Here is a 22,940-nt window from a genome sequence, read left to right as displayed (position 1 = left end):
ATGTGACATTCATTAGTCTGGATGGGATTACCTTTGGGCTCTATGGTCGCTTTAAATTCACCTCCAGTGTGTTAATACCATACTCAAATAGTGCCAAAGACCTTTTATTCTGCTCCTCTTTTCCATCTTCGAATGAGGATACATCAGAGCCTGTATTGTGTGTCAGGACATCTTGATTGTTTGTGAGGAGTCTAAACCAGTCCCTCTTGCTACTGCTGCATTAGATGTCTTTGCTTGGTTGTTTGTGGATCCTGTGTCAGTTGGCAGTAGTAGATCCCTGAAGGCTCTTGAATTCCCAAACATGCATCCTCATTGAGTATGGGCTGAAAAGTGGCCCATGTCCACTGTGTTAGTCCTGTTTTTAGGATTTCTGAATTAATTTAAAAAAAATTAAACCAAGTTTCAAGGGCCACTTGAACTTTGAGCAAGCAAATCGTCTATCTTGGGCAGGGATATATCTTTGTATAGAAACAATTATTCATAAGAGGCTTCCTTGAGTTCTCAAATATTCCTATGGAATATGATGTCTGATCCCAAAAAAGAGAAGCTGAAGATGTTTTCATGTGTTCTATGAATATGAGTGACTGGCTTAGGTATTCCTAACTTGCTTCTGCTACCGATTGACTTTAAAAATATATTTTCACCTCAGATAAAGAAAACAAAATGGGATAACATTGTTCTAAATATCCAGGTAGGCTTACCTGTGTTTATTCAGCAGCACAGAGCAGTAAGGCACAGTTAAATCCTCTTGAACTTGTAATAAAATCAGAGCTGAAAAACAGCTTTGACCTTTTAGAAAAAATAAGTCACTACATTAAAATTTACACTGTGCACTTAATAAAATGCCCATCTGTCAATACAGGATATTTTGCTTAATTACATTTGTGTGGCAGGTTTAGTGAAATAAAGGACGCGAGGGAGTTTGCAGCTGTTGCCGTCGGTAAGAGAGTTGTAGAAAGATGCTCTCCTCTGATTCCCCTTATGAGCAGTAATTCGCATCAGGGAATGTTGCTCCTTTCCTTATTTTTAGATTGACTATATTGTCTTTTGTCCTCCGTGCTGACCTCTCTGTTCTTCCTTCAAAGGAGTACATAGCCAAGCAGTTTGGATTCATGCAGAAGCAGATTGGCTATGATGTGCTGGCTGAAGACACCATCACTGCTCTGCTCCACAACAACCGAAAACTCCTAGAAAAACACATCACCGCTGCGGAGATCGACACATTTGTCAGTCTGGTGCGAAAGAACAGGGAGCCCAGGTGAGGCGGAAGTGGGGTTGATCGGCAGAAGGTCTCTACACATTTAAGAGGCAGGCACTGAGCTGGTCATGGTGCTTTTTGCTAGATTTCCTTTTTGGGGGCTGCTAGTGACAGATTTTGGTTGGGGAGGTCTTGAGAGACTCTTGGATAAGTGGCAGAAAGAGCATGGTATTGGAATGAGACCTGGGGTGGAGTCCTAGCTCTAACTTGATCAGCTGGGTGACCTTGTTTTCCCTTGAGCTTTAATTTCCTCATCTGCTAAATGGGTAGTTATGAAAATTAAATGAGGGTAAATGCTTATGCAGTGCCTGGCGCTTAGTAGATGCACAGTAAATACCAATTACTGTTGACTACTCATTCACTTTTTAGCACCCCTGATTATCAGTTAAAACACCCCCCCAAATATCATCAGTAAGAGTCTTTTGCAAGGTTAATTGTTACTTAAATGTTTTTATTATATATTAGTGAATTCTATCGATTCTATCTCATTCACACAGGTCTCCCCCTCTCCCCACTCTCTTCCCTCCTTTCTTCTCCTTCTAATTAAATCCATACCATTTCAAGTGCAGTGGGAAATAGTTTACAATGTGGGTATCATGAACGGTCGCACTGGAGAGCTGATAGTGTTGTTCTAAAATGACTACTCCCACCCATAAAAATAACTAACATGTTATGTGCATTCTCGTGTGCCGGGGAATGAGCTAAGTAAGCACTTTGCATGAATTGTCTCATTTAATCCTCAGCACAGTCCTCTGAGGTTACACATCATCCTCTTCTATAGATGGGAATGCTGAAGCACAGTGAGGTCAAATAATTTCCCCAAATAACAAGACATATCAGAACATAGCTAATAAGAATCAGAACCGGGATTGCAGCTCGGACGGTCCAGCATCAGAGCCTTGCCCCAGCCACTCTGGTTACCCTGTGTCTGCACCATTTCTTCCTTATGTGAACTTTTTTCTTGTGTTGTTCCTGATTTTCGTTTTCACCTCGTCACCTCTTCGTCTACCACCTGTTCATCTACAACCACTGCCGCCTTTCCTCTTTTGCTTCTTTCTTCCTTCTCTCTGGTGACTAGTGGTACCATAGTCACTGGCACCAATGCCTAAACTGTGGCTGACTTCTTTTGTTAAAGGTATGTTGGTTCTGTCCACTTGAGGAAGAGCCAGGCTCCAAGAGCCAAAGCTCTGCTCTGTCTACAGAAAACGTTTTGTTTGGCTTCCATTTCTCAATAGATTCTTAGACTACCTCTCCGACCTGTGTGTGTCCATGAACAAATCGATTCCGGTGACCCAGGAACTGATATGTAAAGCTGTGCTGAATCCAACCAATGCCGACATCCTGATTGAGACCAAGTGAGTGGGGGTCTTGGGATTTAAGATAAAGACCGGAAAGGGATATAGATGGAAAAGGTGTGTGGTTCAGTGAATGTTTGTGCTCCTGAGTAATAAAACCTAATTGTTTGGTTTCTTCAAACTTGCTCTGAAGTCAGGTTGGCTGGCATTTGATCTTCCTCTTGCAAAGGTCTTGGTTAGGGGAATTATTAAGTTTGCTTTTGGTGTGGCCTCCTCTGCTCATGGTGTCACTTATTTTGCATACAGGTTTAAAAGTAATGTGAACTCACCAAGGAGCATTTACACACTTGGTTTAATTTTAAGAGTTCAGAGTTCTCTAAGTATGATCATTAATTTTAAATTTTAAAGGAAGTAATTCAGTGTTGATATTAAGTCAATGTAGGGAAGAGCTTTTTAAATTATCACTGTTTAAAAGCATTTATTAGTCCACAGAAGTTTTGGTAATAGTAGTGATTCACTTTTAGCAAGGGAGCAGTTTTCCTGATAAGTATGGTGTCAGTAATATGGGCAATGTTAAAAAAAAAAAAAATACAAAACACTAAATTATCCCCTAAAATAGTGATACTTTTTTTTTTCTCATGTATAACTTAATTTTGGGCTTGGGCTAATGCAGGATTTCTCAACCTTGGCATTTTGACATTTGGGACCAAATAATATTTGTCGTGGGGGACTGTCCTGTGCATTGTAGGATGTTTAGCAACATCCCTGGCTGCTACCCACTGGATGCCAGTAGTACCCCTCTCAGTTAGGACAACCAAATGTGTCTCCAGACATTGCCAAATGTCCCCTGGGGGGCAAAATCACTCTGATTGAGAACAACCTCGTTAAAGTATATGAAGAAGTTAATGTTTGGCTCTTTGTGGTTCTGCCAGTGGGAGAAATAAAATGGCTTTCGAGTGAGTCTTTATGCTGAAAGTGAAGCTCGAGTTCAACATCAGAGCTTAGCGAGGATTTCAAACATAGTTTTCCCTCCTCCTTTTATTTTCTAGGTTGGTACTTTCTCGCTTTGAATTTGAAGGTGTTTCTACTGGAGAGAATGCTCTGGAGGCAGGAGAAGATGAGGAAGAGGTGTGGCTATTTTGGAGGGACAGCAACAAAGAGATTCGCAGTAAGAGTGTCAGGGAACTGGCACAAGATGCTAAAGAAGGTCAAAAGGAAGACCGAGATGTTCTCAGCTACTACAGGTGAGTTTGGGGTGCTCCGAAAGGGGGGCAGTTAGGAATTTATTGCTAGTTTGTTGATTACTCCAAGGAATCATAAAGTGTCATCCGATCGTCTAGCAAAAAGACAGACGTGTATTTTAGGAGTTTTAGATTGTAAGATTTCATTGACAGATAGTAAATTGCTATCTGGGTGTGGCTAGATCAAAAGAAGGATGAGTGCTTGCATCAGCCCCTGGTTATGGGGTCATAACGTGTGGGGTCAGACTGCTTGGGCTCAAGTCCTGGCCTTTCTACTTACTAGCTTTTTGACTTCGGTCAAGTTATACAGCTCTTTATGCCTCAGTTTCTTTATCTGTAAAACAGAGGCAATAGCGCCAACCTGATAAAACTTTTGCAGATGGAGCTAGGACATATATGTGTGTGTATGTACACACATATATCTCTATTTATATTTATATGTATATACATACACACATCTATCTATTTCTATATCTGTCTATATAATTATGTACTAAAAACCATGAGTTGACATCAATATTTCCAGTTCCATTCCAACACCATGGAGTGATTTTGGCCTTCAACCTTTCCATATTCGTAACTCCCTTTTCTGAGGGTGAGAAGCCTGGCTGGCTTTATCCCTGGTATGTTTACCTGTTTGCTCAGTCTCCACCTCTGCTGGATGCCACCTCCATCCCCAGTATCTCCTCAGTCCAAGCACTAAGGTCTGCTGGCCCTGCTACCTCAAGGGAAGAGAATGGAAAGGAAAAGAATGGAAGAGAACCAAAAAATACTTGAAAAGAGAAGAAAAGATGGAAAAGTGCTTACAGCATTTTTTCATGAAATAAAACTTTGCAGTTACACTGCCCTTTGTTACCTCTTGTGTTCTGTTCTCTCCAGTTCATTCATGTGGGGTGTATCCTTCCACACTTTCTGTGCATTTGTATTTTACTACATTTTATGCATTCACAAATAATATATAGTAATTTATCTGTTCTTAAAATTTTATGTAAATGGTACCATACTCTAAGTTCCGTTCTGAAACCTGCCTTATTTATTCAGTATTCTTTCTAAAATATATTCATGTTAATGGAGGTAGATCCATTTTTTAAATTTAGACTTGAATGGTATTCTATTTTATTAATGTGCCACTTTTTCATTGCTCTTTGATTTTCATTGTATGCCACAATTTAGTTTTTTGTGTCAGGAAAACATCCTTGTTCAAGTTTGTGCATATGTGTAAGAGTTTCCATTCCACACCAGGAGTGGATTTATTTAATTGGAGAGTATGCATATTTTACACTTTACTAAGCAGTTCTAAATTGGATATTTTGGTACACACTCCCACGAGTTGTAGATGAGAACTTTTGTTTGTCTTTGCTAACTCTGAATGTTGGGATGCTTTTTAATTTTTGTTAATCTTATGAGCATGAAATAGAATCATATTTTAATTTGCGTTTCACTGATGTCTAATGAGGTTGGGAATATTTTCAACTCATGGTTGTTGGTAATAAATAGGGCTTTAGGGGCCGGCCCGGTGGTGCAGCAGTTAAGTGCATGCGCTCCGCTTAGGCAGCCCAAGGGTTCACAGGTTCAGATCCCAATGCACTGCTTGTCAAGCCGTGCTGTGGTGGCGTCCCATATAAAGTAGAGGAAGATGGGCATGGATTTTAGCCCAGGGCCAATCTTCCTCAGCAAAAAGAGGAGGATTGGCATTGGATCTTAGCTCAGGGCTGATCTTTCTCACACACACACACAAAATAATAATAAAATAAAATAAATAGGGCTTTAAATTGGAAGCCAGTATTTGCCACTTTGGAAGCTCTTAGCTTTCTTATTTCACGTTATAAGTATGTTTACATTTTTAATTCTTGATAAATCTTCTCCCAAGAATGAATGAGAAAGACTGCTTCACTGGTCAAGTTCAGAAGTTACAAAGATCATGTGTAATTGGATGAGGAAGAAAGCATAAGATATTTTGAGGAGCCTCCTACTTTTTACACCATGGTTTTCACAAGTGTGTAAAAGTCAAAGAGTAGACTTAGATAAGATACTAAAAGTGTTATAAAATATCTCATTAGACTCAGTATGGGCAATATCTTTAACATTTCCTACATGGTCTTTAATGTACTGTGTAAAAACACAGCTGAAGAAATAAACAAGATTTTTGGCCTAACAGTTTTCCCCCATTTATTTTATAAAATAACCAAGGACAAAATGAAATCAAGTAGTCACATAATTACTGTAACAGCAGGATAGACACATGTGACTGTTGGCATAGCTTGAACTGTTCCTTTCTCTACTTGGTACAAAAGCCAAAGTTTGGTGTACAAAGGCAATTTAAGAGTGTCCATGTGTAAGTTCAGATGGCCAAATATCACTCCTATGAAAGTTGAGGCCACCTGGACACTGTTGCTGCATGTTTCCATTCATCCTCAATGATTTCTAGAGAGTGAGCTTTATGTAACTTTTCTCCAGGTATCAGCTGAACCTTTTTGCTAGAATGTGTCTGGACCGCCAATACCTTGCCATTAACGAAATATCAGGCCAGCTGGATGTAGATCTCATTCTCCGCTGCATGTCTGACGAGAATCTGCCCTACGACCTGAGGGCGTCCTTCTGTCGTCTCATGCTTCATATGCACGTGGACCGAGATCCCCAGGAACAAGTCACTCCTGTGAAATATGCCCGCCTCTGGTCTGAGATTCCCTCCGAGATCGCCATTGATGAGTGAGCCTGGCTCCTTCTCCCTGTCAAGACCTCGTGTTGCTTTAAAACCTCTCATTTATAATGTTCTGTGTAGTAGTAGACAAACCACTTATGGTCAGGTTAAGTCTAGTTAAATCAGAGAAGAAAGATGAAATTATTTTTTTTCTTCGAGCTTAAAATAAAATTAAGTGGATGGCAAATATTATTTCTTTCTTCAAGAATATAAAAGATGGCATGATTGTATTTTTATATCTTGTTTCTCTCTTTCATTCAACAAATATTTAAGTGTCTACTGTGTGCTAGGATCAGGGAATATATCAGTAAACAAACCAGAAAACTATCTCTACACTAGTGGGGAAAGACAGCTGATAAACAAGATAAATGACTATACATCTTGATGATATATGTTAAGGAGGGAAAAATAAAGTAGGGACACGGGGGGATAGGAAGTATCAGGAAGTGGAGGTGTTGGCTTTTGACGCTGAGCAGTGAGGGAAGGCCTCACTGGGAAGAACATGAAATTTGATTTCCTTTTCTTTCTCCCTTCCTTTTAGCTATGATAATAGCGGAACTTCCAAAGATGAAATTAAGGAGAGGTTTGCTCAGACCATGGAATTTGTGGAGGAGTATTTAAGAGATGTGGTTTGTCAGAGGTTTCCTTTCTCCGATAAGGAGAAAAATAAGCTTACATTTGAGGTAACTCATGATGAAATTATCTATGAGTTTTGTCTGCTTTTCATGAGTCATTTTCCTATGGGGTTAATAGAAAATATTTTAGTATGTGGTGATTTTTATCACGATATTCTAGTTTTGTAATAAAAAGGAATTCAGCTCGGTTTTGTTCCAGGACAAAATAGAACTGATACTGGTCACTTGGCTTAACATGGTTATGCTCTTAGAAGAAATACTAAGGGTGAATTGAATCGTGTAAAATGATAGAACATTACGTGTACTTCGTACTTTATATTAAAAATTACGGGAAAGAAACAGGCTGTGCTTGGGATCTGTCATAGATTAATCACTTCAGGGACATAAATTCTTATTACCTTTGAGACAAATGTTTCTCTTTGAGACCACTTTTCCTTCTGAGGAGTTTTATTTGCAAGGATTGCAGTGTTGCTCTGTGTCCTTGTTGGATATAACTTGACTTGCCCTGTATTATCTTTGGGAAGCGGCACAGACTAAATGATTAGGTCAGTTTTTTATTAACTAGTCATCAAAGCAGATCAGTCTCTTTGCAGGTTTTCATTTGTTATTTTTTTCTCCTTGTGAAACAAAACAAAATTTGATCAGAAATTGCAAGCAAAATATATGCCTTCTCTTACCATAAGGAAGATCAGAATCAGTCATTTATAAACTGGTCAACATAAAATAGAACTGAAGGATACAGTTTATTTAAAACCATCTTCCTCTCTCTCTCTCTTTTTTAATACAATAGGTTGTAAATTTGGCTAGAAATCTCATATACTTTGGCTTCTACAACTTCTCTGACCTTCTACGATTAACCAAAATCCTCCTGGCCATATTGGACTGTGTACACGTGACGACAATCTTCCCCATTAGCAAGATGGCAAAAGGAGAAGAGAATAAAGGTGAGAATGATGTGGAGAAGCTGAAAAGGGAGACCTGACGGTACCCACACATCCAGGACACACCCTCCAGCCTCTCCTGTTACTCCTCTTCTCATACTTTACCGGGTGATGGCCTGTACTCTCCTTGTCCTTTTCTTCCCAACTTTTCATTGTGAACGTTTTCAAATGTAAAGAACAGCTGGAGGAATAGTGCAGTGGACGCCCATATACCCACGACTTAGGGTCGGTGATTATGAACGTTTGCTGTATTTCCTTTGTATTTATCCGTGAGTCTGTGTGTATACTTGACTGAACTATTTGAAAGTTACCTAACAACCTGAATGCCTGTCTCTTAAGAATACATGTCCTATCGTTATTCTTGATGTGTCATGAGGCCCTCAGTGATAATATATGATGAAATAAAATCCAAACTTGTATCTGGATATCCTATTTCCAATTTGTGAATAGGAAAATCTGCCTTTATATGCTCATCTTTTCCTTTTTTTTAGGGTCAGAGTAGGTACGAATTAGTACTCATGAATGGATTACTGTTTAACTGGTCTCTACCACTGAAATAGAAAAAGCACATTTACTTACCTCCCACTATCTGCTAGGTCCTGTGCTCAGTCCCACTATCTGCTAGGTCCCGTGCTCAGTCATTTTGCCTACATTTTACCATTTAATGCTGTCATTGAGCAACTTTATTCTCATTTTATAGATGAAGAAACTGAGCCTCAGAGAGTAATATCATGTACCCAAGATCAAGTGGCTGTTGGTAGCAGCACCAGATTTGTGCCTTATTAACTCCTGTATCCCTAGTTCTGTGCACAGCAACAAGCACATAGTAGGTGACCAATAAAATGTGGTAGGTGAATTAATACACAAAAGTGCTCTTTTGGGGATTTCAAAGCCCACTGTCTTTCTGCTACTCCCTGAAGCCCCAAATTTTTGATGGGTGTTAACTTTTTCAGGTTCCTAGGGTCCTGAGAATGTATTGGAACAGGGGCATGTTAAATAATTTGTCTCGAAGAGCCCGTGCCCCTTGCCGGGTGTCTCACAGCACTCTCTAGGGATGTTGTCATGACCGAGGTCTGTCCTGGCCCTTCCCAGGCAGTAACGTGATGCGGTCCATCCACGGGGTTGGAGAGCTGATGACCCAGGTGGTGCTCCGCGGAGGAGGCTTTTTGCCCATGACTCCCATGGCTGCCGCCCCTGAAGGCAATGTAAAGCAGGCAGAGCCAGAGAAGGAGGACATCATGGTCATGGACACCAAGTTGAAGATCATCGAAATACTCCAGGTAACCATCAGGCAGAGGTGAGGGCCGGGACTGTGCGCATAGGGATACCATTTGGATCCAGTGTCCCTGCTTTGATGGAGCCCTAGGCTTTCTGGGAAGAGAATGGACATAAATTCTTAGCTTAGCCTCAAGTGCCGTTTCTGGACTGTCCCTCTTCATCCCTCTGCTGTCATCTCCTATTCCTCCCCAGCATGCCCTGACCCCTATAGCCATGCCAAAACTTCCTGTAGTTATCTTAGCTTTCCGGAACCCTTGGCCTCTGTGTCTTCGTCCATGCTGTTCCCTTTGCTTAGAATTCACTCACTTATTCTTCTGCATACAGCTGAATTCCCTGTCTATTGTCCATAACTCAGTTCAAGGTTCCGTTAACTTTGCAATGCCTGCCTTCCTCTCTTCTTCCCTCCTTCCTTTTTCATTCATTCATTCAATAAATATTTATTGATTCTGTGCCAAGTACTTTTAAGCATTGGAGATCCAGCAATGAACAAAATAGATTAAATTCCTCCTTCTAAAGAGCTTACATTTTGATAGGAGGCTTAGGCATATTTAAAAAAAAATGTATATACTATGTCAGATAGTGAGAAGTGCCAAGGATGTTAAAATATAAAAGAGGGTCAGGATGGTTTGGAGGCCACTGGGGGTGGGAACCAGGGATATTGGGTTTGCTGGGGTGTCAGAGAAGGTCTCAGTGAGATGACGTGATCAGAGACCTAAATGAAGTGATGGAGCTAGCATTTGGGTAGGAAAAGGGTCTCTGAGGCAAAGGGAACAGCGCATGGAAAGACCCTGAGGTGGGAGCATGCTTGGCAAGTTTGGGAACAGGTTGGGTTTAAGAGAGAATGGATGACAATGAATCAGGGGGAGTAAATACAACTCTTTTGAGCAGATTTGCTGTAAAGATGCACAGAGAAGTGGGGAAGTGGCTGGAGGGCGATTGTTGGTAACAGGAAGGTTTTGTTTTTGTTGTAATATTTTTTAAGTTGGGAGATTATAGCAAATTTGTATGCTGAATGGGAATGATCATGTAGAGAGAGAAAACTTACTGACGTAGGAGAGAGAGGATACTTGTAGGAGCAAAGTCCTTGCAAGAGTGGGCAGGAGCCAGTCTATGGGAGGGCTTGATCTTTGATATGAGAACCCTCCTAGCCTCCCAACAACCTGTGTTTTCCTCTTTCTTCTCCATGTAGATAATTTTTATTTATCAACAAAATCATCTTCTTAATGGAAAGAATCCTTTTATCATCTTTCTCTTTTATCCTGTGCTGCCTAATCTCAACCCCATAGCATCTAGTAGATATTTATAAATGTTATAGACTTGAAGATTTTTTTCTGAGTCTGAAATCACATTTTACCAATGGTTTGAAAGCATCAGTGGGACTCCTCAAAGTAATTTACTTAAGGCAGTAAAGAATCATGTATGTAAAGGAGACACCTCATTGAGTTTCTGCCTGACCAAAAGGAGAGAAGGATTTCTTAGGCCACAGCTTATGCGTCCCAAACGTGTTAGTGTCATGGATGTTTATCAGAAATGATGTGGTACAAAACTTGGTCGCATCTTGAGGTCCACTCTCTATAGTAATCTGAGGACAACTGGTTGATGGATTCATTCTTTCAACAAATGTGTATTGACCCCCTGCCATATGCAAGGCACTTTGCTGGGCACTGTGAGGAATGCACAGGTGATTCAGACAGTGGCTGTATCCACAAGGGGTTTATAATTTAATAGGAAAATAAGGTTTGATGAAGCTGTGTGCACGTGGAAATTATATCCACCAAAAAGTGTTTTCCTGAGACACAGAGGTGGGTCGTGTGATCTGATTTAGTAAGGATCAGAGAAAGTTTTACAGAGGAGGTAGGATTCCATCTGAATGTTTAAGCATAGACAGGATTTATCATATAGAAACAAGGGGACATTCTCAAGTGGATGGAGCAGCTTGAACCAGGGCATGATGGCACACAGTCAGTAAGCAGTTCTTCTTGGGCAAGCACACAGAGTGTGTTGAAGGGAAGTTGTCAGAAATGAGGTTGGAAAGGAGGACTGGGCCATGCTTTAGAGAGCTCTGGGTGTCTAAAGTATTAGGACTTTAGTCTGTGGTGAGCTTTTGAAAGTTTTCAAGGAGGGGGCTAACCTAAGAATAAGCATGTTTGGGAGGTGGATCTGGTAAATTTCGTTCTGTAATGGCCAAGGCAGGAGATAATGAGGACCTGAGCAGGAGTAAGCGACAGTGGGGAAGAGACCCATCAGAAGTGGTGGAGGTAGAACCAACAGGACTTAGTCACTGATTTGATGTGTGTATCGAGGAAGCCGATGATCCTGAGGTTGACTGAGGTTGAGAGAACCCAGGCAGGACTGACACTTAGTTTTGTGCCATACTGAGTTTGAAGCTCTGGGAAGACACCGAATGGAATGTCCATCAGTCAGTAGGAGACATGGACCAAGAGCTTGGAAAGCAAGCTGAGGATCTGTCTCAAACTGGGAGAGGCGATAGCCCTGGGATTAGGTAAGGTGACCAAGAGGGCAAGGCAGAGATGAGGAGAGAATGGAAGGGAGAATGTCAGTAAGGTCCTCAAGTAATGCCAGGTGGTTGATCTTTCTTTTTGGCTCTAGCAACAATCATGGGAAAAGTGACCTTGTGTTGGAGTAGAGGATGAGGGAATATAGGAAGTGAAAAAAGAGGGAGCCCAAGGGTTTGCATCTAAATGAAAGGAAACAGTCAGAAATAGAAAATATGAACTAAGCTAATTCTCAGTAGTAAAAACACTGTCTTTTCTCTGTTAATTCTCTTAAATTAAAAGCAGCCAACTTCACCCTTCTTAAGGCCCAGAGTTGGCATTCAATATGTTGAAATAAAGTAATGTTTTATAGAAGATAGAGTGAATAGTGAGTAATTTATGGTTCCAGTTATTAAGTTAATTGGCAGGATGCTGAAGTTTACACTGGAAGCTAAGGTGCTGCGGGAAGACTTGATATACCCCATGGAAGTCTGTTGTTAAAGTGACTGTTGAAATCTAAGCCAAATATTTGGCTCACTTAGTGCTTGAGGTAATTGATGCAGCATATACCAGGCCCAGCTAGAGTGCAGTGGCTTGGCAAAATGTTACAGGTGGTATGCTAATGTAACCAATCTGTTTCCATTTCCACTTGAATCTTTAGTTTATTTTGAATGTGAGGTTGGATTATAGGATCTCCTGCCTCCTGTGTATATTTAAGCGAGAGTTTGATGAAAGCAATTCTCAGACTTCAGAAACATCCTCCGGAAACAGCAGCCAAGAGGGGCCAAGTAATGTACCAGGTTAGTGATTCCAGAATGGGATTTCCGCCATAGAATGGGACTGGGCCTAATGAAAACTGGGAGTCCAAAGGGTGCCTTCTAGGAAAAGAATAAAATGAGAATGTTTTTGAGGATTATTGTATTTTAAAATGAGATCCCGAGAGGTATCTTTTTTGGGCAGAGAAATAATTGAAAGAGCCCAGATCCCTTCCTAGATAGATCTTATTTCCTTCCAGTTTGGAGTGTCTTAGTCATAAGCTGTGGGTTCTGCTGTTGTGGTTACATGAAATGCCAAAAAAAAAGAAGTCTGCCACACAAAACAAAACTCTCCAAGAAAACTTATTGTCCACTAGCAACTTTTACTCATGATGGAAGTTTTTCCCTGTCCAGCAAATAGTGGTAAAGGATAAGGGAAAGGGTAGTGGTAGAAATAATCCCACCTACCAAGGCCTGAGCTTCCTTGGAATGAGGTCATCACTCTGCTATGACAGGTGGTCATGCAGGGAGTAGAAGATCAGCAGAAGTATGGAACACTGCATACCAGAGCCATTGCATAGTGTGTTCTGAGTTGACCTGGCTTCAGCACTTTGCAATATATGATTCTGGAAGACTTAAGGTTAACCCATGGGCAGGGGGAAGGCTATTTTGGGAGAAGTTCACCAGCAGCATGTTTTGAGACCTTCCTGCATCTGAAATTAATGTTCTCTAACTTTTTAGGTGCTCTTGACTTTGAACACATTGAAGAGCAAGCTGAAGGCATCTTTGGAGGAAGGAAAGTATATTTTCAGTTACTGTTTTGTAGATGTTTCTACGATTTGGAAGGTTCCTCTTTTCCAGCTCTCAAAGGCTTTTCCCTCACTGTACCAGGAAAGGGCTAGTCTTTGGGTTTAGGTTGTTTAGTGCTCTCTTTGGAACTCTTAGTTCTCAGGTCAGAATAATCTTAGTTGGCTTAATGTGTGTGTATGTGTGTTTCCTGCCTACAACAGAAAGGATTTAAGGAGGTTTCCCAAAATAGGAACATAACAAGATTTTTTTTAAATGGTGAGGAAATAGGGTCAAAAGAAAGAGAGGGCTCAAAATAGTGAGGTTAGTAAGATCATGTACTTCTGCTACTGATGGGCTGAAATTTTTATCCCTGAGCTCTTTAGAGGCCAAGCAACAACAAAAACACACATGCTGTTCTTTCATTGTCGCTAATATTAGGTTAATGTATGAACTGCTTTTATAAGATCAGATTGCTCAATGTTGACTTAAAACATTATTATGAAACTCAAATACCTACAAGGCTCAAATACCCACAAACTTGGTATAAACATCCTATGCAGGGTTCTTATAATGTACACTCTTGGTTCAGTTATCTATTACTATGTAACAAACTACTCAAAACACTTAATGGATTAAAACAACAACCATTTTATTGCCTCTCACAATTCTGTGGGTTCACTGGGGCTAAGCTGGATGGTTCTTTTGCTGGTCACTGTTGGGTGTATCATGTGGGTGCAGTGAGCTGGTGACTGGGTCTGGCACATCCAAGTTGCTTTACTCACATTTCTGCTCCTTAGTGGGGTTATCTGAAAGGCTGGGACCCCTCTCTCTCTCTCTCTCTCTCTCTCTCTGCGCGTGAATATCTTGAGCTTCTGTATAGCGTGGTGACTGGCTCTAAGTGCGAAGGCCCCAAGAGGATAGGCCAACAGTGTGCAAGCGCTAATCAAGCCTCTGCTTGCATCATGTTGCTGTTGTCCTGTTAGTCAAAGCAAATCACATGGCTGAGCCCAGTGTCAGTGTGGGAGGAGCCTCCATAAGGGTGTGTATACCAGGAGGGCCCACTTTGTTGGGGTCCAGCAATGTTAACATACTACCTCAACGCTTAATATAAAACCTGTGAAATTTGAATTAGCAACATCATTTACTATGATGGAAGATGTTGTTGTTCTGAAACATACCCAGGGTATTCAGTGTATTTTGAGATCAGCATGGCGACGCTTCTGTGTGCCATGTGGTGACTCAGCTCTGCCGCCATTTTCCTTATATTGAACCACAGTGAACCTTCTTCACACCTTTTTTGAGCACATAGAATGAATACAGTTACACGTTAAGTCCTCTCTGTGCTTTTCTTACTAGCCGGCAACCGTGAAGGTCTCACCATTTGGCATTCATTTTATTGTAAATATGATGCAGTTACTGACACAATAATTGAGTGGCAGTGCCCAATTATGTGGTGGCCTGCCATTTGATTCAGGGCATTTTTATTAATTTTCTAATTATATAAATAACACACAGCCAAGTTATCATAGATATTGAGATAATCCCTGACAATAGGCTGATTAACCCCAGTTTGAAGAACACTGAGTTGTAATGGTTCATGGCAGTACTCCTCCAGGGCAGGTCTGCAGGACTGAACTGCTTGCTACCAGTTTGTGACCAGACAAGTACATAACACCAGAATAAGCATTTAGGCACTTTGATGGCAATTTGACACTGCTTCGACATCCAAGTGCATGATCAGTAGACTTGGTATAGAATAAGACGTCTGTTGGCTACAAACTGGAAATAAAAAAAGCTGGTCCTTCTCCACAGATAGTTTGGTAGGCACTGAATTACAGCGTCTTAAATAAAAAATAAATCAATAACTTAGGGGAGAAAAATTGTGTGCAGTTCTCAGACCACAGAAGAGGCCCAGCAGAAGAACACCCTAATCTAGGAGTCAGGAATCTCGCTGCAAAGCCAGTCCTGTCACTGTGGGAGCGTAGGGACTTTGGTTTAAAATTGGGCTGTTGTGACATCTTAGTTGCTCCCTCACCTCACAATATAGTTGAAGATAAAACAAGATTGTATTGTTAAAGGAGCGAATTAAAAGTCAAGTCACCTGAGGTAGACTACAGTGTTAGAAATCTAACTAGTTGAGGTGTGTCTGGGCCCAAGGTGCACAAGAGAAGGTTGTTTGTGGTTCACTTGGCCTTTCCCCTCCCACCTGCTCCTGTAGTGAGGAGAACACCCCACTGGACTTGGACGATCATGGTGGCAGAACCTTCCTCCGAGTCTTGCTCCATTTGACGATGCACGACTACCCACCCCTGGTGTCAGGAGCCTTACAGCTCCTCTTTCGGCACTTCAGTCAGAGGCAGGAGGTCCTGCAGGCCTTCAAACAGGTAGCTTGGGTTGCCGTATGTGTGTGTGTATGTGTTTTCTGTCCAAGAGGCTGTTGTGTGCAACTAATGGATTGCATTTGTTCAGGTTCAGCTGCTTGTCACCAGCCAAGATGTCGACAACTACAAACAGATAAAACAAGACTTGGATCAACTGAGATCCATTGTGGAAAAGTCAGAGCTTTGGGTGTACAAAGGGCAGGGCCCTGACGAGGCTATGGATGGTGCGTCTGGTGAAAACGAACATAAGAAAACAGAGGTGGGTGAACCACAAGTTACACTGCCAAAGGAGATGGGTGGGCTCCTTGAAACAAGTAAACATCCTCTTCTGGTTTTAGATATAAATGCATGGGCTTTAATCTCAAGCGATCTGCTTGTTAAGTAGCCAGGGTAACAGCTGTTCTCCTAGGGAATAAGCTACAAACCAAAGCTCAGCTACATCTCCCGTGCCGCCTTGGACTGTGTGGAATAGACTTTGTTGTTGAGTGAATTAGCACAGATTTCCCTTGCAGACCCATTTGGGAAATAACCTGTTCTCCAGCTGTGGCCTGGCCCCCCATCCCCTCCCGCATCAGTGAAATAATGTCAATCAAAAGGGAGTTGAGTGTGAGCAAGTAAATGACTTGGGCGTAAACCCAGCATGACTGTTGGAAAACACTGCAAAACTTCCATTCTTTTGTAAAGGGTGATGCTAACCCTAACAGATAGTAGGCCAAGAGTTGTACAACCCACACTTATGTTCATTTTGGTCCCTAGGAGGGGAATAACAAGTCACAAAAGCATGAGAGCACCAGCAGCTACAACTACAGAGTGGTAAAAGAGGTAAGTCCCTTTCTGCCTTTTTTCCTTCTTTATTAATTCTCTAAGGAGCTTTGGTCTGTGATAGTCAAGTTGAAGGTGCAAACACTTGAGATTTTTTCTTCCAAAGCTTTAACAGGGAGAAAGAAGAACCCAAAGCTTAGGCGCGTGTGTTTCCGTGTCAGATCTGGGTTCAAAAACAGCTCGGCTGCCTATTATTTGTGTGTCCTCAGTTTCCTCACCTTTTATAGGTGCAGCCAGCACCTGTACTTCTGAAGGTTTACAGTTGAATGAAGGATTAAGTGATAAAATTATCAAGGATTTATCTGGGTGGCTGGCACATAATGTCCACCAATGAGAGCCATATTTCTTTAGAAATCTTTGCATGGGGTGGTTCACCATTGGGAGGTTGGGAGCGTTGTGTTTTTTTACTGCGGAGCAACTCTTCCCAAGTCCTTGGCAATGATGTCGAGTAATACCATTTTAAGAGATCTGTCTGAAACTACCCCACTTGCTGTTGAAGCCATAATCCACTGGTTATTCTGGAAGACATGTTCTTAGCCATACATGGGTTTGGTTTGATGCAATCAACAGGGATACAAATATTAGAAGAATTTCCCTCATTTTAGGTTTTTAACATATTGTGATCCCTTTTGCCTCCCTGCCCACCCCACCCCCAATCTTTTTCCAATTGTGGTTCCTAATTTTTTGAGGCTGATTTTTCTTTCCTTTTTTTAAAAAATATTTTTCAGCTTTATTGAGATATAATTGACAAATCTGTAATATATTTAAAGTGTACAGTGTGATGATTTGATATACATATACTTTGTGAAATGATTGCCACAATCAAGTTAATTAACACATCCATCACTCACATAGCTTTTGCCAGGGCGGGGAGGGTGGGGAGAACGCTTAAGATCTGCTCTCAGCATATTTCAAGTATACAACATAGCATTATTAGCTACAGCCACCAGGCTGTACATTAAATCCTCAGAGCTGAGATGTTGGTCAAAGGGCACAAATTTTGGTTCGTTCTTTCTACCAGATTTTGATTCGACTCAGCAAACTCTGCGTTCAAGAGAGCGCGTCTGTGAGGAAGAGCAGGAAGCAGCAGCAGCGCCTGCTCCGGAACATGGGTGCGCACGCCGTGGTGCTGGAGCTGCTGCAGATTCCCTATGAGAAGGTGAGCGGGTCCCTCGTACTCGGCTGCTGCCCCCCCAGGATGGGGAAGATCCGTGGGTCCCCCAAACCCTTCACATTTGGATATTGTTGGTGAAGAGATGAAGCTGATGTGATGATTGTGACTATGAAGCAATTTTAGGTAATTTATATGAAACAAACAGCATCATAAAGTAAAATCACCCATAACTCCCCTCCAATTTTAAGGTTCTGTAAGGAAAGAAGAGTCCATTTATTCTCCCCTTACTCCCATGCCACATTGGATTGGGACAGCTTGGTCTGTATGCAAAGGTCAGGTAGATAGAGCTATATCCGCACATGGGCTTATGCCATACCAGTGTCATCTGCAGTGCTATTCCAGCAATTTCAGCGTGACAAATTACTAAATGCATGTGAGAATGTGGGGCTTGCCCACTTTTGAGTTCATCACTAGTATGCTGTCATCTGGTTAAGTATTTGGATCTATCAGATGATGCTTTGCTGGACATCTTCTTGCTGTTGCTAGAAGTTACACTTTGTCCCTCATTTTTCCTGGTAGCAGTTGTCATTGATAGTGACGGGGTTTAGGGAAGTGGGATAACAGTGCTTTGCATCTGTGTGGCCTAAAAAGGCATTTTCGAAAACATTCATTCAAGCCTCCAAAACCCAGTGTGGCACTTGTGGTGTTCGCTCTTGACAGATGAGGAAACTGAGGCTGGGGGAAGTTTAGAGTCCCAGGGCATAGACTCAGGTCTCTTGAGTTCACCAGTGACTGCCAGAGAGACGTGCTGGTGAAGAGCCACCTGCAGAAGGTTCACCGCCTGATGCTCGCAGGGAGCCAGGTGCTGCACTAAGGCCTTTACACTCATTAGCTCACGGAATCCTCAAGACACCCAGGTGAGATGGGTGGTACTGTTAGTAGCCTTATTTTAGATGAGAAAACTGCAGCCAGAGAGGTTCAGTCACTTGCTGGGATGGCGCAGCTCACAGGGTTATTGTCTGGACCAGGGTGGGTAAACTACAGACCTAGACCAAATCCAGCCCACCACCTGTACACCTTTTGTACAGCATATGAGCTAAGAATGGTTGTTACATTTTTAAATAGTTATATTTTAGTGGTTTAGACCTGCATAATGTCTTCTATTTCGCTTCTTCACCCGCAAAACCTAAAGTATTTATCTAGCCCTTTAAGAAAAAGTTTGCTGACCCTTGGTTTAGACCAGAGCCAATAGCTAACATTTTTTGAATAATTACTTTCTAAGTACTTGACATGAATTTTCTCATTTGATCTTCCTAACAACCATATGAAGTGTGCACTTTTATTATCTCCACTTATTAGGAAACCGGGGCTGTGAAAGGTTGAATAACTTGTCCACGGTCACACAGCTAGGAAGCTGTGGATCCGGGATAAGAGCGATGTAGTCTGCGTTCCTAACTTACTCTCTCTGGCCTCTGAAATGAGGTGATGTGTGTGAGAAGAATTTTGTGGGCTATAGGAATGTCAGGGATGATTTCCATTTTGGCATTCTCATTTTATTTTTACTATCTTAAATGTTGGCTTGTTTAGAGTTGGGCAAAATGGCTATAGGTTTTATGTAATTGTCTTATCACAAGGCATCTAACTCTTTACGAATACTGAGTATATGTTTTTAATATATGAAATGAGAATCACGTAATCAGCCGTGTGAAATGTCCAGGGCCAGTATTATCCCCATTTTGCAGATAGGAAAACTAAGTTTTAGATTAAATAATGTGCCTGAGGTGACAAGGAAAGGAGCCATGCCCTAACTTATAATCTAAAGAGATATCCACTCTGCCATGTTGTCTACCACCAAAAGTTAATGCCTCTGTAGGTTGAAAAGGTGAGCCTGAGAGCTGGGGAAATGTGGGCTCAACACCATGGTGAAGTCGACCCCTGCTCTGCTGTCAGTCCCAGTTTTCAGAAATAGAGGGTTCAGAAGTTTCAGCCATTGCTAGACAATGGAACCCCACAGACTTTCTCTTAGCTTTCACTCTGTATTACATTTTCCCTGAATAAAAATCTTTCCGTTTTTGCCCAAGGTGAGCAGGGGAGAATTCATTTTCATCGATATGGCATAAACAAGTTACTGGCTTCTTTTCAGGGTGAACAGTGCAGCCCCTCAGTATTTTCACACAGCTGGCCCTCAGCAGACACCTCCAGACCCCACATTAGTAGGAGGTGATGGGAGTGTCATGAAGCCGGGTCTTCAGGCCTAGAGATCAGTGCTTCTTCTGTCGACCTTCTCTTGTCTACAGCATAACCTTGTTTTCAACCTGTTTTTTATCTATCTCCTCCCACACAGGCCGAAGATACCAAGATGCAGGAGATAATGAGACTGGCTCATGAATTTCTGCAGAATTTCTGCGCAGGCAACCAGCAGAATCAAGCTTTGCTACACAAACACATAAACCTGTTTCTCAACCCAGGGGTAAGACTTGAGGCCTGTCTGGAAATCTGTGCAGGGAGGAGGGTGGGGAAGCGTAAGAGGAACAGCTTGTTCTTTTGATGTTGTGGCGGCTGGGACTTGTTAAAATGCAACATTCATTCCAAGGGGGAACATTCTGATCAACTCTCAGGAGGACATAAATCCTCCCTATATTTTGGGAGGAGAAGGCGGGAGGAGGGAGGAGGAGGTTGGTAGGGGCAAGGTGAGATATACTTACATTTTTTCTTAATAACATTCCTCGTCACATCAAACTTCAGTAATTGAGAAGTACTAATTCCTGCTGTCCAGCCACATCCTCCTGAGGTCGTGCATAAAGTTTTTTATGTTTATACAAATACATAATATACCCATACAAATACATAATATACCCATATAAAACATAGCTGTGTTACATTTTAGTTTGTTAAATATGTTTTTAAAATATATATTTTGCATTTTTTTAAAGAAAAATGGTGGCACGCTCTACACATTGTTTTCCACTTAACACATTGTGGCTCTTTGCAAGTCAGAGATTTATAAATATTTCCTTCGTTTTGATAGCTACATGGCATTCCATAGAATGACTGTAACTTTTTAAAAACCATTCCCATATTAATAGACCATAAAGCCGTGTCTAATTTTTGGCTTTGTAAACAATACTGCAAAAAATATCGTTATACATGTGCACACACACACATACACTCAATAGTACTGCGAGAGCTTCCCAGGAAAAGGCCTGCTGGATTGTAGGGTAATATTCCCTTTTTGTCATATTAAGAGAAAGAAAAGGCAAAAGATAAAAAGGTTAAAGCCCCCTACATTACACCAAACATAAAACTCGATAGCTCTGGGTAAAAAGTAGAAAATAAAGCTTCTACAAGATAACATGAGAATATCTTCGTGAACTTATGGTAAGCAAAGTTGTCTTACAAAGTATGCAAAGAACACTAATCATAAAGGAAAATATTGATAAATTGGACTTCTTTAAAATTAAGAACTTCTGTTCATCACATGACACCATTAAGAGTGAGCGAAGGCAAGCCAGAGTGGGAGAAGACATTTTCAGTGCATATGTCCAACAAAGAGTTCATATCCAGAATATATAACAAACTCAGAAAAGTCAATCAGGAAAAAGACAGCCCAGTTTTTAAAACAGGCAAAAAACTTTAAAATGGGGCACTCCTTAGTAGAGGATATCCAAATGGCCAATAAATGGGACAAGGTCCTCAACATGATTAGTCATCAGAGAAATGCAAATTAAGTAAGAAATGTACAAGATATGACTGAAGTTAAAAGACTGACAATGCTGAGTATTGTCAAGGATGTAGAATAGCTGTAATGTAGAATGTACATTGTTAACATCTTTCAAAAGCTGTTTAGAAGTATCTTCTAAAGCCAAACATAGTTAAACTCTGGGACCCAGCAGGTCTGCCCTTGGATATAAACCCAACAGAAATGCATAAATTAACTTTACCAGAAGACATGTATGCAACAACAGGGATAACAACATTGCAAATGTAATGTTGAACAAAAAAAGCCAGATAGAAAAAATGCATGCAGTTCAAGAACAGGCAAAACTAATCTATGGTTATAGAAATCAAAATAGTTCTTAGATTGGGGGTGGGGCATAAAGGAGGCCTGTTTTGTTTCTTGATCTGGGTGCTAGTGTTCACTTGGGAATTGACTTAGCTGAATACTAGTGATTTGTTTGCTTTTCTGTGTGTTTATTATGTGTGATCGAAAAAGTTTACTAAAAATGAAGGCAGTACAGAAGCGAGAGTGGAGAAAGATATCTTCATGGGTTTCAATGCTTCTCTCTCTGTTTTTAGTGGACTCTTCTTTTTCTCACTTTGTACTCTGCTCTAGCCTTCTTTTGATCATTTCCCTGTGCTTCTGCCCTCACTCTTGTGCCAGATCCTGGAGGCAGTAACGATGCAACACATCTTCATGAACAATTTCCAGCTCTGCAGTGAGATCAATGAGAGAGTCGTCCAGCACTTCGTTCACTGCATTGAGACTCATGGTCGAAACGTCCAGTACATAAAGTTCTTGCAGACAATTGTCAAGGCAGAAGGGAAATTCATTAAAAAGTGCCAAGACATGGTCATGGCTGAGGTGACAGTTATATATTTCAATATTCCTTCGTCTGATGTTCCATAGGAATTTTAAAATTATTTAATCTTATCTGTATGAACTGGCACCCTCTCCTGGAGCCACATGAAGGGACAAAAAGTAATTGTGTGTGATCTCATGTTTGTGAACTTAAACTGTAGATATAGGCAAGAGTCTGCTCTGATTTTTCATAGCAATAAATCTACTTATTTTAAAGAAGTTTGGCTTGGATTCTTCTGAGAGGGGGAAAAAAGACCCCCAGGAATAATGAACCAAAATATTGTGAATGGAGATTAAATGTAGCTAGAACCCAGTGAGCTACAAAGCTTCCCTTCTTTTGGATTATATGACTTTTTCTTTAATTATTGACCCAATTAATAGCTAGAAAAATTGGTGCTTGATGATTCACGAGAAGAAACTGGCCAGTGGAATCGGGGCAAAGTCCCTCTTGGTTCTCTGTGGGAGGTCAGCACCCCGTGGATGCTGTCCAACCAGGAAGACCCTCTGCCACACGCGAGACTTTGGCTTTCACATCTACTTGGTTTAATCTTTCCACCTTTTTAGAAATGAAAACCTAAGTAAATCTACCTAACACTTGGGTTTATAATCCCATCTACATATATGATTCCAGTGGAAGGTAGTGTAGTGTAATTAAA

At 41.2% G+C, this 22,940-nt stretch overlaps 1 protein-coding gene across 5 annotated transcripts in view; it reads left to right on the top strand.

Moving 5' to 3' along the window:
- The window catches only part of ITPR1 (inositol 1,4,5-trisphosphate receptor type 1), a 317,336-nt gene that overhangs the window by 148,625 nt on the left and 145,771 nt on the right, over positions 1–22,940 (top strand). For 4 of the 5 annotated variants that reach the window (XM_058563442.1, XM_058563433.1, XM_058563440.1 and 1 more), the window contains 15 exons: positions 1,086–1,258; positions 2,494–2,613; positions 3,603–3,797; positions 6,252–6,503; positions 7,037–7,178; positions 7,921–8,074; positions 9,164–9,351; positions 12,506–12,644; positions 13,341–13,399; positions 15,611–15,772; positions 15,858–16,028; positions 16,526–16,591; positions 17,613–17,750; positions 20,050–20,175; positions 22,087–22,287. In XM_058563442.1, the coding sequence (XP_058419425.1) occupies positions 1,086–1,258; positions 2,494–2,613; positions 3,603–3,797; positions 6,252–6,503; positions 7,037–7,178; positions 7,921–8,074; positions 9,164–9,351; positions 12,506–12,644; positions 13,341–13,399; positions 15,611–15,772; positions 15,858–16,028; positions 16,526–16,591; positions 17,613–17,750; positions 20,050–20,175; positions 22,087–22,287 (2,286 nt within the window). Of the gene's footprint in view, positions 1–1,085; positions 1,259–2,493; positions 2,614–3,602; positions 3,798–6,251; positions 6,504–7,036; positions 7,179–7,920; positions 8,075–9,163; positions 9,352–12,505; positions 12,645–13,340; positions 13,400–15,594; positions 15,773–15,857; positions 16,029–16,525; positions 16,592–17,612; positions 17,751–20,049; positions 20,176–22,086; positions 22,288–22,940 lie in introns of all 5 variants that reach the window. The other variant, XM_058563427.1, reaches the window with a different exon arrangement.

This window comes from Diceros bicornis, chromosome 2 (assembly GCF_020826845.1).
Source record: "Diceros bicornis minor isolate mBicDic1 chromosome 2, mDicBic1.mat.cur, whole genome shotgun sequence".
Taxonomy (NCBI): Eukaryota; Metazoa; Chordata; class Mammalia; order Perissodactyla; family Rhinocerotidae; genus Diceros; species Diceros bicornis.
This window is presented reverse-complemented; position numbering and strand designations above follow the sequence as displayed.